The sequence below is a fragment of the Elephantulus edwardii genome, unplaced genomic scaffold, assembly GCF_000299155.1.
Source record: "Elephantulus edwardii isolate Elephantulus edwardi_28Jun2011 unplaced genomic scaffold, EleEdw1.0 scaffold00006, whole genome shotgun sequence".
NCBI classification, from domain to species: domain Eukaryota; kingdom Metazoa; phylum Chordata; class Mammalia; order Macroscelidea; family Macroscelididae; genus Elephantulus; species Elephantulus edwardii.
This window is the reverse complement of record NW_006399756.1, coordinates 26,332,434-26,346,135: the sequence shown is the minus strand read 5'-3', so window position 1 is coordinate 26,346,135 and position 13,702 is coordinate 26,332,434. Positions and strand designations below refer to the sequence as shown.

At 42.6% G+C, this 13,702-nt stretch overlaps 1 protein-coding gene across 1 annotated transcript in view; it reads left to right on the top strand.

Annotated features, from left to right (window-relative positions):
• The window catches only part of CCDC147 (coiled-coil domain containing 147), a 146,488-nt gene that overhangs the window by 126,077 nt on the left and 6,709 nt on the right, over positions 1-13,702 (top strand). The window contains exons 16-17 of the mRNA XM_006880173.1: positions 6,398-6,517; positions 9,666-9,799. Coding sequence (XP_006880235.1) covers positions 6,398-6,517; positions 9,666-9,799 — 254 coding nt within the window. The remainder of the gene's footprint in view (positions 1-6,397; positions 6,518-9,665; positions 9,800-13,702) is intronic.

Here is a 13,702-nt window from a genome sequence, read left to right as displayed (position 1 = left end):
TCTCAGTGAACGACTTTTGCTCTGATGAGTGAAAATAAGTGTGGGCTTTCGGGTAAGGAGAAGCTGCCTGTTTCATGTGGGCCAGCTGGTAGACCAGGCGAAGCAATTACCCTCATCAATCACCCAAGCAAATTGATAAATCCAAGGTGAGCAGAATCAATGCACTGGCATTTGCCAATCACAGATTCAGAGTAAAACAGAATAAATTAGTTCCTCTCAGTCAATTATTGCTTAGAGTAGGTGAGCTGAGGAAGAAGAGGTGTTAAGGTGCATGTTGAATGCGAACTACCTCCTGTTTCCAGCTAAAGATGCAAAGAAGTATGAACAGTGAATAGAAACTGTGGGTTGGTAGGGAAAGGAGGTCCGTGAGCAACTCGGTCTCTTCCCCAGAATTGTATTCAGAACAGCACTGACTCTTATTTGCATACACTGTTCAGAATGTAGGCTTGTCATTTATTGTCAGATAAAATACAAATGCCTGACGTCTGAGTTATGCTGAACCCGGAATTTCCTGTATGAGGTTACAGACTGTCACCATGTAATGACAACATTATTTAAAGCTAATACTGTCATTAATTTCTTACCACGCCACTGTGCTCAACCAGTATTGACTATAAGCTGTACCGTTATCCAGCATAACTTGGCAGAGAGTCTTGTAGCAAATGAATCCATAATCATGTCTGACAGTCTGTCTAATCAAGAGAAGGGATGTCTAGGAAGAGACCGTTTCAAGGATGGACGTAGAATAGTTACCGTTTGGATCACACAATCAGTTAAAGAGCCTTCCAGACCCTTGATTTTAGTAGTCCAGCTTTACAGTGTAGCGGTTCATAAGATAATTTAAAGATACACATGCACTACAAAGTGATTGTGTTGTGTGTTGTGAACATATTGCAAAAAAAAAAAAAAATAGCCAACCCAAAGATTCAATCTTGTAAATAAATAGTAAACTATTCATTACTTTCTTATGATGTTCCACAGACATATGGTGCTTCTAACCCAGTGACAAATTAATTGAGTAGGTTTAAAAAGAAATGGATGTGCTTAATGAAGAAGGACAGGATACGTATGACAAGGCAGCTGGTTCTGCCGCCACTGGCTTATAGAGACAATATACATGGGACAGCTAATGAGTCTCCGTTGCATAAGATAGATTCTCTTTATAATAGAATTGCATGCTTTGTCTCTAAATAGGGTTATTATACACACCATTGCACAATGTTTGAAGAGCTTGGTTGGCCCTTGTAGAGGGTTAGGAAGGAAATAAATTGGAAAACAATCATACTTAAGACCTTCAATCCATCAAACACTCCATATTTATCTAAATTTCTAGCACGTTCTTCCAAAATACAAATTTGTATGATGCACACAGCTAGAATGCTAATGCTGACCAGCCTTCACATCGGTTACATTAGATTTTCCACTGTAAGCACAGACCAAAATTGACGTGTATTGAAGCCTGACAATGCATTCCGATCCTTCCCGTTCCCTTCCTTCTGCTCCTCACACATTCCATTGTCTTAGTCCCTGCAGGTGCATTCAATATTTATTCCATCCACTGTGCATATAGGTATCGCTTGTTTTCGGTTGTTTAACTCTCAGAACATTCTGCCTTTGAATCCTCAGACTATTTTAGTGGTAATTCCCTGAGTTTCTTCAATCTTCTCCGTATTTGTGGCTCCTCTGTTTAATGGCTTGGTTATCCATTAGAATAAATCCCTTTCAATTTATTTTACAGTCTTGGATTAAAAAGACTCGAACCAACACCAGAGCTGCTAGAGGAGATAGACAAAGCCAGGATACACACATCATCCACTCTATACGTGGAGATTGCAGTTCCTATTAGAGGATATGTTGTTGTTGTTGTTGTGTGCTGTTGAATCAACTCAGAGCTGACCCTTCAGTGGATTTTCAGAGGCAGTAAATCGTATGGAAAGAGATTGTCGGGGAGGATACGGAGGAGCCGAGTCATGCTTTCATCTCTAACACTCTCAGTCTCTCTTTAAATGTGATTTTCCCTCCTGGCCTCATTCTTCCATTCGTGTTATGATGTGATCTTTGGAATTATACAGGTTGATTTGACATAGATATTTTTCAGCTTTCTAACTCATCTTCACATACCACAGGAATCTCCATATGGGAAAAGGGATTCGTGAGTATCTGACTAGGTTTGTTTGTTGTTGTTGTTTTATTAATTGATTTTAATGGAAGTTTACAGAGACTTAGGGTTTCCAGTCCTTCATTGTTGCACTTTTCTCCCTGCCCACCCCGTCTGCACCGCCAATTCACTCTTCTTGAAAAGAAAGAAAAACCTCTTTCATTGTTATACAATCCCTCCCCCTAAGTCCACTCCACTAGGCAGCCTTCACTCTGGACTTCAGTAATGACAAGAATACCCATTCATATGTCCCTTTTAGACAGGCTTTTTACTTGTCCAGGAACTTTGGAAACACCAAAGGGATTCTCATATACTGTGGGATTTTCACTTAAGAAGAAAGGCAACAATATTTGCTTCTTTTTTAAAAAAATTTTATTTTATTATTTGTGTGTGTGTGTACCGTCAAATCAAATCTGACTAGTACAGGAGGAGATTGTCCCTCCTTCCCTGGCAGAACATCTGGTGGATTCGAACAGTGTGCCTCTGGGATTGCAGTGCAGCTTCTTTCCACTAGGCCACCAGAGCTCCCCAATATTTGCTTCTTCTGGCTTATCTTTTCTGTATCTCTCACCTCCCTAACCGCCAAGAGCAATTGAAAGAATTATGCCGGTGAAACATTTCAAGGTTCTTGGAGTAAGATGGCCTTTTCCATTTAAGACATTATTGCATCCCCAACCAGATTGCTTCCTTCTTATTATTGTGGAGTCTTTACTTTTCAAGTCTACCTGTACTTTGGTGCAGAGAAAGGTGAGCTGGAGGAAATGAACAAAATGGTTGCATGGGCTTCTCCACATATTTATTACCTTCTTCAAATTGAATCTTGAAGCCTTGTCAGAAGTGTTATTTTTCCAACAGGGCAGGTGTTAAGTGGCTATAGAAAATAAACTCACCTCCTGATATCGTTCTCATTGCTTGCTATATCCATTTACTGTGAAGATTATATTGTAAGGTGTGACAGGAGGTGTTGTACAGCAAAGGAAAATCATCGCTTTGTAATTCTGTTTGTTCAAGTTTTCTTCCTGCGCCCGGGCTTTTTGGTTTCCTTGTCATTCCTGGAATTACTTCTTCAATGGTGAGTATTATTTTTAAGGGCATCTCCAAAAGCTGATTCCACCCGGAACTGCTTGATAAGGTGCATAAACTCTCCTCTTTAAGTAGAGTTAGAGTATTTGTAATTGACTTTGCGTAATTCGACCAGAAAAGAGTAGGGGGGGGAACCCCAAACAAATAGTAACAACTGCAGGTTAATGCATTGCCTTCTACCTATTTTTTATGCCTTTTTGTGTTCTCTGACAAAATGAGATTGTTTGATGACAAGGCTAAGAATACTTAGCTCTAGGTAAAAATTCACCTTCATTTGACTCATAGTTTTATTTAATGAGAGGGCTTGTACCAGTCATATTCCCCCCGCCCCCTTGACATAATTACCTTAAGGAAATAAATACAGACAGAGACTAATGAGTAGACACAAGTCTTTTTCAATGTTTGTTCAATTTATTACAGTTTAGAAAGATGAAAAGCTAGAATTGAGATGACTTATGTGGTATCTTTAGTTGAGGGATCTGAAAACACCTTACAAACAATTACACTTCACAGTAGGAGCAGGAATTCTTTATAATTTATTGTTTCTTTAAATCAAGGTGTGAATTCTGAGAAAGTCCTTTCTTTTATTTCTGTAAATTTTTATGTCTTAGTTTTTCTCGAAATGCTCATGGCTTAGTTTTGCTGAGATTTACCTACGCCTCAAATGACCAGGGTCCGGGTTCATGGGAAATTGTGCTAATTCAAAGGTGGACCCCTCTCTGGCAGTTTGAATTTCCAGGTGACTCTGTGCAAGAAAGATGGGCACTTTCCTGTGCAATTTACAGCCTCTGAAAACCCACTTATGATTGGTCGGCTATGACTGGGTTACCTTTTGACAGCAATGAGTTAGTTTCAAACAATTGCAGATCTCATGTAATATTTCTTCAAAGACTCACTTTCTTTACACCCTCGTTCTGATGGGTTCTTTAATCAATGTGACTTCTGTTCTCAAAATGTTACTGCAACCTTTTAAGCTTAGGTCAATGGTGACATCTTAATAACTCACTCAAATCGCTATTTCTGTTCTGCTGTGTCTTCTCTTTACTCCAGCAGAAAACACTGAACTCTCAAATCACTCCTTTGTTCTTGAGTGTCTCCCTTTGCTTGTTTTGCTGTTGCGTGCTTGTTTTTACATTCACTTACTCTAACTTCTAGCTTGTTCTCGTTCCTTCCTGACATGCTTACATGGCCTAGTAGACTGGTTCTCTTTGAATATCTGGCTGATGGATGCACTCCCATGACTCCAGTCGTGATCCGTCTCCAGCTCCTGCATGTTCCTTGCTTCTCAACCCTGGATCCACATTTTCAACTCCACCCCTAGGTATCCCATGGGCCTCAGATTTAATATGTCCCAACTTGCTCGTTATCAGAAGATGAACGCTTATTTTCTCCCCCGACCTGACCTGTTCATCTTCCCCTGCCTCCACTGCCATCATCTGCTCACGTGAGGGACTTGGAGTCCCTCCATCCCCCTTCCTTCCCTTCTCAGTTCACAAAGTCCTGCTCGGTCCACTTCAAATAAATGCTCATGTCCATCTGCTCTCCATCCTCGTTACCTTAGATCAGCTTTCTTCTGCTTGCTTGGGTGTCTTTTTCATGGGAATCCCCGAACACTTGATTGTGCTTATATGAAACCTATACTTGGGCCAGGAGGCAGTCATCAGAACAAAGTAGGGAAACACACTGCCTGGTTCAAAATTGGGAAGGGTGTACATCAGGTGTACATCAGGGATGTGTCCTATCTCCATAATTTTTCAATCTATATGGGAGGCTGGGCTCTATGAGGAGAAACGTAGCATCAGGATTGGAAGTAGACTCATCAACAGTCTATGTTATGCAGATGACACAACCCTGCTTGCTGGAACTGAGGAGGAAGTGCAGAAGGTCAAGAACTGCAGCCTTCAATATGGATTGAAGTTCAACATCAAGAAAACAAAGATTCTTACCACTGGCCAAATTGGCAGCATCATTCATGGTGGATGGTGAAGAGATTGAGATTGTCAACAGCTTCAGTTTGCTTGTCTCTACCATCAACTCTCTTGATACCAGCAGCCAGGAAATTAAAAGATTGCTGTCAGAGACATCTCCAAAGTACTGAGGAGCAACGATGTCATTCTGGAGACTAAGGTTTGCCTGGTTCAGGCTATGGCCTTTGCAATTACTTGCTATGCATAAGAAAGCTGGACAATGACTAGGGATGATAGAATGCAAATAGGAGAACAAACAAGTTTGTCCTGGAGAGGGTGAAGCCGGCTGCTTCTTGGAGGCAAGGATTCTGAAGCTTTGTCTGACATACTTTGGACATGTTACAAGGCTGGATCAGTTCTGGCAGAGGGGCGTCATGCTTGGAAGGGTGGAGGGACAGTGCAGGAGAGGAAGACCTTCAATGAGGTGGATTGATTCAGTGACAGGGGTAATGGGGATAGATAATTGGCATGGGATAGAGCAGGGATTAGAGCTATTGTGTGTAGGGGTGCTCTCAGTTGCAGCTGACTGGATGGCACATAACAACAACATTTTTTTCTCAGCTTTGTGCTGGCATTTTCCTTCTGGCAAACCAGTCGTGATGGGTCACTGGCTGTCCGTGGCCTAGACATGTGGTCCAACCCCCTAAGTGTGGTATCTGCAATCTGTCCTTCCCATGAGTCTGGTCTTTCCTCTAAGCTTCTCCCTCCCTGCTCGCCTAGCCCTCTATACTCGCTGAACTGGACTTGCTGTCTTGTCCCAGTGCCCAGCCTTTGCCTGCAATGTGTTGCCTTTCTACCTCTGGTTGGGGGAAATTCCCATTTGTTAAGGGGTGATTGAAATGACATATCTGTGAGATCTTCCCCAACTCCTACCAGATTGACTTGAATCCCTGCTCTCTCCGGGAACACCACTGCTCACCTTTGGCATCACTCCGTCTTCCTCAAAGTCATAGAATCATGTGTTTATGCAGAGAGGGACTTTCTCTTATTTGCTTGTCATATTATTTGTATTCAAATGCTGAGTACCAGCCTGGCTCTTGATAATGGCTGGTGTGATGTGTTCATGGAAGGGATGCACTTAGTCCAAGTGTGAGGTGTATGAGCTGTGAAGTAGGGTTGCCCCAAGGAGTCCTGTCGACAGCACGTACTGTGCTCACATGTGTCTGCTTACCTCCACCTTCTCTACCAGGAAAAAGAGAAACTGTATGTGGAACTAAAGTACATCTTGGCCCGACAGCCTGGCCCAGAGGCTGCAGAACAGCTCCACATCTACCGGCACACGCTGAAGGAAAAGACCAAGCAGCTTAAAGTAAGTGGTGGCCCCCTTCCTTCCTGGCTGATGGCAGCCCACACTCTGGGAACACATGTGGCAAATGCGCTGCCTTAGCGCAGTGGGCTTGCCTCTCTGATGCCACGCTCCACTGAGGTCAGCTGCTTTAGGAAGCGCAGGTGAATCACAGAAGCCTCCCTCCTCATTAGCCTCCAAGGTTCTCCATCTCCAGAGTCAGGTGAGCAGGTGAGAAAGGGGTTGGAGAGCGGATAGCAGCAATGGGATGAAAATTGAGAGATGTAGTTTGGCTGGGTGATATTTGTTTAAAAATATTTTCATTTTCCCCCCAATGTTGTACATTTTCTTCCTCCCCTCTCCCCACACACAGTCCATCCCACAATGCACCCCTTGTTCCAGATCATTGTCAGACATATAAAGCCTTATCATGTATTCCTTTCAGACAGTTCTTCCCCTCATCTGTTCTAATGCAGTGTTCATCATCTATCCACTCTTTCCCCATTTCCTTCCCTGACCCTCTTCCCCGTATCTGCCTTATTTTATAACAGCAGTATTATGCAGTGTTTTTCCTTTTGTGACTGAGATGTTTCCCTCATCATAAAGTTCTCCAGGCTCCCCAGTGTTATGTAATGTTTTATGAGTCCACTATTTTTCAGTGCTGCATAATATTCCATTGTCTGAATGTACCATAGTTTTTCTATCCATTCATTTGTTGATGGACACTTGGTTTGCTTCCATCTCTTTGCTATTGTGAATGATGCAGCAATAAACATGAGCAATAAACATACATCTGTTTGAATTGTGGCTCTGGTTTCATTAAGGTGTATTCCCAGTTGTGGCATTGCTTGGGAGGTTTTGAGAGGACTTGGAGAAGTTAGATGGTTAGATGGGAAGTTAGAGGAAACCTTTTAACACCATTGCTCTAGGGCAACAGACCTCTCTCTGCACACAAACAGGTTTCTGTTAGTCCATTCCACCAGAGGAAAGAAAAAAAAAAGATGCGTACAGAACATAGCCTGTTTCCCAGCCTGGGGAGCCTTGTTTAACTATGAGGTGTTAAGTAAGAAGCCATGAAGGAGAGGTAAAATGAAACACTGTGTTAGCATAAATTCCCTTCCAAGTGATCCCAAATGACGCATGTACTGCCGTGCCTGACCACTATGCATATCTCTTTTAAGTCTCAAAAATCATGAGCTCCTGCTGCATCTAAACATTCACTAAGTGAATATTTAGATGTTTGTAGCACAGCAGGGAAGTCTTACACACACACTTCCCTCCAGAATGCATGGCCTGCCAGCTGAATGCTGACATTTCCCTGTACAATGAGAACGGTAATCGTTGCCTTTCTGCCTCAGGTAAATGAATGCTATGTTACTAGTTTAGCTGCTGATTCCTTCACAAACAGGAGTTTATACAATCACATCGTTTTACTTTAAAAAGGCAGATGACACAGAAGCCTAATTAGAATATTAAATTTCAGCTTTAATTAGAAAATTAATTTTCAATTAATTAGGTGCTCATTTTGCTTGCGTCTCTGGAGACGTAACTCACATTGTTTTCACAATGCATATTCTACTTAAAAATATGTTTTTTAACATTTTTATTCATTGTTGCACATTTTCTTCCCTCTGCTCCCTTCCTCTCTCCTCCTCCACTTTGTAATGCAGCTCCTGTTCCAGATTGTTGTCATACATATAATACCTAATCAGGGATTCCTTTTGGGCTGTTCTTCCCCTCATCTGTTCCAATGCAGGGTTCATTATCTCTCCACTCCGTTTCTATTCTCGCCCCAACCCTCCATGTCAGTCTGACTTTTAACAGCGATGTTGTTATGCAATATTTGTCCTTTTGTGACTGAGATATTTTACTCAGCATAAAGGCATAATTTTTGATTCTTTTATTTCCTTTAAAAATGGAATATTTCCAACAATATAAGCACATACTTCCTCTTTTCCTCAGAGCTGGGTACAGATGAGAAAGACAAGGTACTTTCTGGTGCTGCCAGATCCTCACACCTCCTGTGCATTGCAGTTAACCTTTATCTCTGAAAATCCAGCTTCTCACAGGAATGAAGTGTGGTGCCTTGAGGGAGAGGCGTGGAGGTGGCCGTACTGAGCAGGCCTGAGAGTTTGTCCTCATGATCTAGTCTGTTCTCTAGCTCTGTGTTCATTGTTTGGAAACGAGGTCTTTGTCCTTAAGAGTTTTTGCTGGTGAGACAGGTTTTCTTCTAGTGTGAATGAATAATCACAGTCTTTAGCACAAGATACCATATTCATTAGCATATGATAAGGTAGTCCTTTTTTCTAGTGATTAAGAGGAAAATTGTCATATCAAATGGACATTCAAGAGGCAAATTCCCCCTTTGATACCAAGATCAAGTTGGTGGTGAGGGGTGAGGAAGAAGTAGAGCCTGTTCCACTGTAGAGTGGCAGTCTTCCTTTACTCCCCTTGTTTTTTGTGGGTGCACACCTGGCCTTCAGGCTTCTTGCACAGGCTGTGTTAGGCACACCCATGGAAGGAGGCAGATAATCGGGCTTTTTATTTTAGCTCCACATGTGTGCTGGGCACCATTAAGCACATGTCTGAGCACCCTACTCCTCGGAGGTGAGTGTCCCCCGGCTGGGATAAAGAGCAGACTCAACACAGTGAAGATGCGATAGATGTGGAGACCAGCAGTCTCTGACAATGCATGAGTTGAAGGCTTGTTAACTGTGGTGTCAGGATAATTCCAGCAGAGTTTTTACCACAATTCTCAGATGACTCGCACTCCTTAGTGTTTTTCCTTTAATTCTTCTTTCTCCTTAAAGCTTTAAAAGCAATTTTATCCTGTATATGTCTGGCAGTTTTTCTGTCTCTATTCATAATATTCTTTGAAACGCAGTGCACCATTTATCTGTGAGCCTGTTCCAGTGTTGCCTAATAGTTCTCCTTTTAAGTGGGGAATTATGTTTCATTTCAAGTTTGTCACTTATTTAAGTCATCCACTCTGAGCCAAGTTTTCACTCAGGGACCTGGAGAACTGGGCAGATTAACTGCTATGTTTGGGCCTTGCTTTGCTCTCTAGCTCCGCTAGAGAGGTAATGGTAAAAGGATGTTACAAGGGGGGGGGTATTGCAAAGGGATATTGTCTTAGTGCCTTATGTTAATGCTGCCTTATTTGCAATGTTAGGTTTTGTCTTCAGAGTTGAATATGTATGAATCACAGAGCCAAGAATATAAGTATGAGATCGAGAGACTCTCCAATGAACTGCTGAATATAAAGAAGAAATACCTCGCTCAGAAACGAAAAGAACAATTCCAGAAGTAAGAGTTTGTCACTTGTTCTAATTCCATTGCCCTGTTAACCTGTTGATAAGGTTTCTGGAAGGCACAGTCAGAGTGGCAGATTTCAGTGGCATAAAGTCCACTGCAAGGACCTCTGGTGGAGCAAAGGTTCATTGCTTGGCTGCTAGGCACAAGGCTGGCACTTGTGGGAGAAGACTGGAGATCTTCTCTCAGCAAGATGAACCCATTGTTAGCAAGTCAGGTCCAACTCAGTGACCCATCATTGGATTTCAAAGGCTCTAAATCTTTACACAAGAGACTGCCCAGCGTTCAAACCTGGTGGATTTGAACAGTAAAAACTAGGGTTTGTGTAATCCCCCTATGCTGTCCTCATGGGCCAGTGACGGCTTTGGAGCGGCACTTCTGGTTCTCCTTGCCAGCAGGCAAAGCAGGTTTTGGCAACCTGGGACGAAAGGGCTGTAGCTGCAGACTGCTGGGAATGGTTGTGGGTTCAGGGGAAATAAGCAGTGGCGTGTTCTGCTGCACCTTCCCCAAATGGCCTGACACGAGAACTCTTACAAATCGGAATCATACTCCGCTGGAATAGCTGGCCGCCCTTTGGAGAGCTGTAGCCATCAGCTGTTTGGACACCATGCTGGGAGGATGGAGTTACGGATATGTGCCCTAGATATTTACCTTGTTGTCAGATACCATTGAATCAATTCCAACTAGTAGTGACTGTGTATAACTAACCAAACTGCTGCTTTGTCCTGCGCTGTCCCCACAATCTCTGACGCTCTTGAGCTTGACCCATTGCTGTAGCCTTTGTGCTAACCTATCATATTGAGGGTCTTCTGTTATTATTTCCTGCTGACTCTTTACCAAGCATAATGCCTTTCTCCAATATTTAAAATCTAAAGAATTACATTGGGCTGTTTTCATTTCTTATGATTACTGATCATATCTTCCTCCATGTTGTTGTTGTTGTTGTTGTTGTGTACCATTGAGTCAGCCCCAACCCGTAACCGTCCATCCGGCGTGTTTTCAGAGGCAGTTAATCACACAGGAGGGAATTGCCCACCCTTTTCCTTAGAGCAGCAGGTGGACTTGAGCTGCCTGCCTTTGTGATTACAGTGCAGCTTCTTGCCACGTCTAGGCTACCAGAGTTCCCTTTTCTCCCACAGACACCATATTACAATTAGAACAAAATATTTTGCACATGTCAATTTTACAACTTTCTTATCCTTCTTAGAACATTTTGAGGTATAGTTAGTGCCAGCTTCCTTTCTGAATCCTGGAGTAGTTTTTCACGAGATTCTCCAGGGACGTGTGGGGTCCATGACCCCAGGTTCTGGAGACATATCAGGCTTTGCTCATCACAACAATGGGTTATAAAGAGGGTCACATGATTTCACACATGTAAAGTGGTTAGAACAAGTCCAGGCATATAGTAATCATTTTTAAAACCCCAAATAACCGTTGTTAAAATTAGAGAAGAAAGGTAACACGTGTTTTGATCTTGGAAAATGAAAGCTGTCCCATAGCATTGATTTCTTTTATCAGCTGCAAAGCTGAGTGGAATCTGCGTGTGGAGAATGGACGGCAGTCTTGGCGTAAAGATGGATTTGGTGAAGTTATTTGTAATTGACTGTGTTGGAGACAGGCCACACTGGGAGCTTCGTAGGTGCTTCCGCACATACATGCAATAGTTGTGTTCTGGGGACTGTTTGACCTTTCACCTCGCACAATCGGTTTCTGTTTCTCCCTATTCGCCAGAGGAGGAGACTCCCCCCCACCCCCCTCTCCCCCAGTGACTTAAGCTGCCATCCTCTTCCTCTTTTACTCCATGCAGAGCGCTGTCATCTGTCTTTGCTGCTGGCAGTGGTCCCAGGAGACAGGATCGTGGAGGGCTTGGGGAGCGGACACAGCGCCTCTACACACTTGGGTTTAGTCAGAGGAGGAAGAAACTAAGGCTTAGACATGGTGGAAGACAGTGCTGCTGCCTCTCATTCACTCACCATCCTGACAACCAGGATAACAATCAGGCAATAACTGCTTACGTGCACGTGTTACCGCCAGAGTCAAGTACAAAACTATGTGGTTTAAAACAGAGATTTGCAGATCGTTACAGGCAACTGTGAACTCGCAGTGTGCCACGGTGCTTTTAAACACACACATTTGAGATGCAGTTCCAAGCAACGTTAGGAGACTGTGCAGATTTGCATGATACTACCCTGGGGCTTTAGGTTTTCAAAAGGAGTCATGCTGCTAAACCATCCTCTGGCTCCTCGCTGATGAGGTCCTCGTGTGATTTTCTGTCGATAAAAATAGGATAAAGGAGAATCCCTGGTCATTATTTGCTGGCCAGAGCGTCTCAGCAGCTGCTTCTGTTGTTGGGTGCCTGGAGTCGAGTATGACTCACTGCAGCCCCGGGAGCAACATCCCTGAATCTCTCCTATCCTGTGCCGTCCTCACCAGCTCTAGAATACATGAGCCCATTCATTGCTGCAGCTGCTGCGTCAGTCCATCTTGATGAGGGTTTTCCTTCTCCTTCACCGACCCTCCACCCTTCCAGGCATGCTATCCTCTCCAAGGAATAGCTTCTCCTAGAGACAAGTCCAAAGCTTTGTTATCCTTGTCTCCAAGGAGCGGTTTGGCTACACCCTTTCCAAGATAAACCTGTTCGTTCTTTGGGCAGTCCATCAGACGCTCAGTACTCCTATACAACAACCCAAAGGCATCAGTTCTTCTTCTGTCATCTTTATTCATTGTCCAGCTCTCAGATGCATAGCAAGTGATTGCAAAGAGACCATGATCTGAGTGAGGTGCATGTTAGTCTTCAAACTGACATCACTGCTCTTCAGTATTTTGGGGAGATCCCTAACAGCAGACTTGCCTGAAGCAATATGTCTCTTTAGCTCCTGACTGCTACTACCAAGGGTATTGCTTGTGGATAGGAAATCATTAACAGTTTCAGTCCTTTCTCCATCTATCATGACACTGCCCACTAGTCAGGCATTAATTGTGCCCTCCTCTGCATTGCTCAGAGCAACATTTTGTTACTATGATAAGCTCCAGAGGTTGTGGTAGCCATGGTAGCCATGTGAGGCAGGCAGCAACACTCGTCAAAGTCTGTGATTTTGTTATAAAAACACATTAAAAATACATATAAAAATACAGGGTTTGATAATTATTGTTTGATTTCCTGACTTGCTCAACTATATTCTGCAGCTCAGCCTAGGTCATGATATCCATTGGAAAATACTGTATAATGAATTTTGTACAGTTATGACATTTCAGAGAGCCCAGGTGATAGGAGGGAAGATCCCCCCCCCATTGAACATACTCAATTATATGGAAATCAAGTTGGGATAGGAGCAAGAGGGAATGCTTTAAAATATTAAAGTGTTAAAATAATTTAACATAGGTGTTTCCGTGTTTTCTTTCTACTAGATGGGAAATATTTTTATAGCATTATCCATTTTTAACTTCTAATTCAATGCTGTTTTAGTATACCATTTCTTATATCTATTATTTAAGCATTCTGTTAGGGGTTTTGAAACCCATTTGAATTTTACAGCAATATGAAATGTGGTGTCAACAGGATGTAATTTTCCATGTTTATAATTAAAAATAGACTCCTCAGCCCCCCCCCATTTTAAAGCACCTAATAATTCAATAAATTAGAAAATAAAGGTAAGAAAAAGAAGCTAAAGGCCATCAATGCTCCAATCCCTTGCTGATACTTATTATTTTCATGGCCAGGTATTCATTTCATTCACATTGGTGGTTTGCCAGATGGTTAAGCCTACCGCTTATTCTGATTGGCTGATGGTACTTGAGTCTCCCATTTGTTAAATGTTTTAAACATCATGTTATTTTTTTCCCTCAGATTATATCTTTCTGGATCTTTATAAATGTATGTCTATGTATATCTTTTTT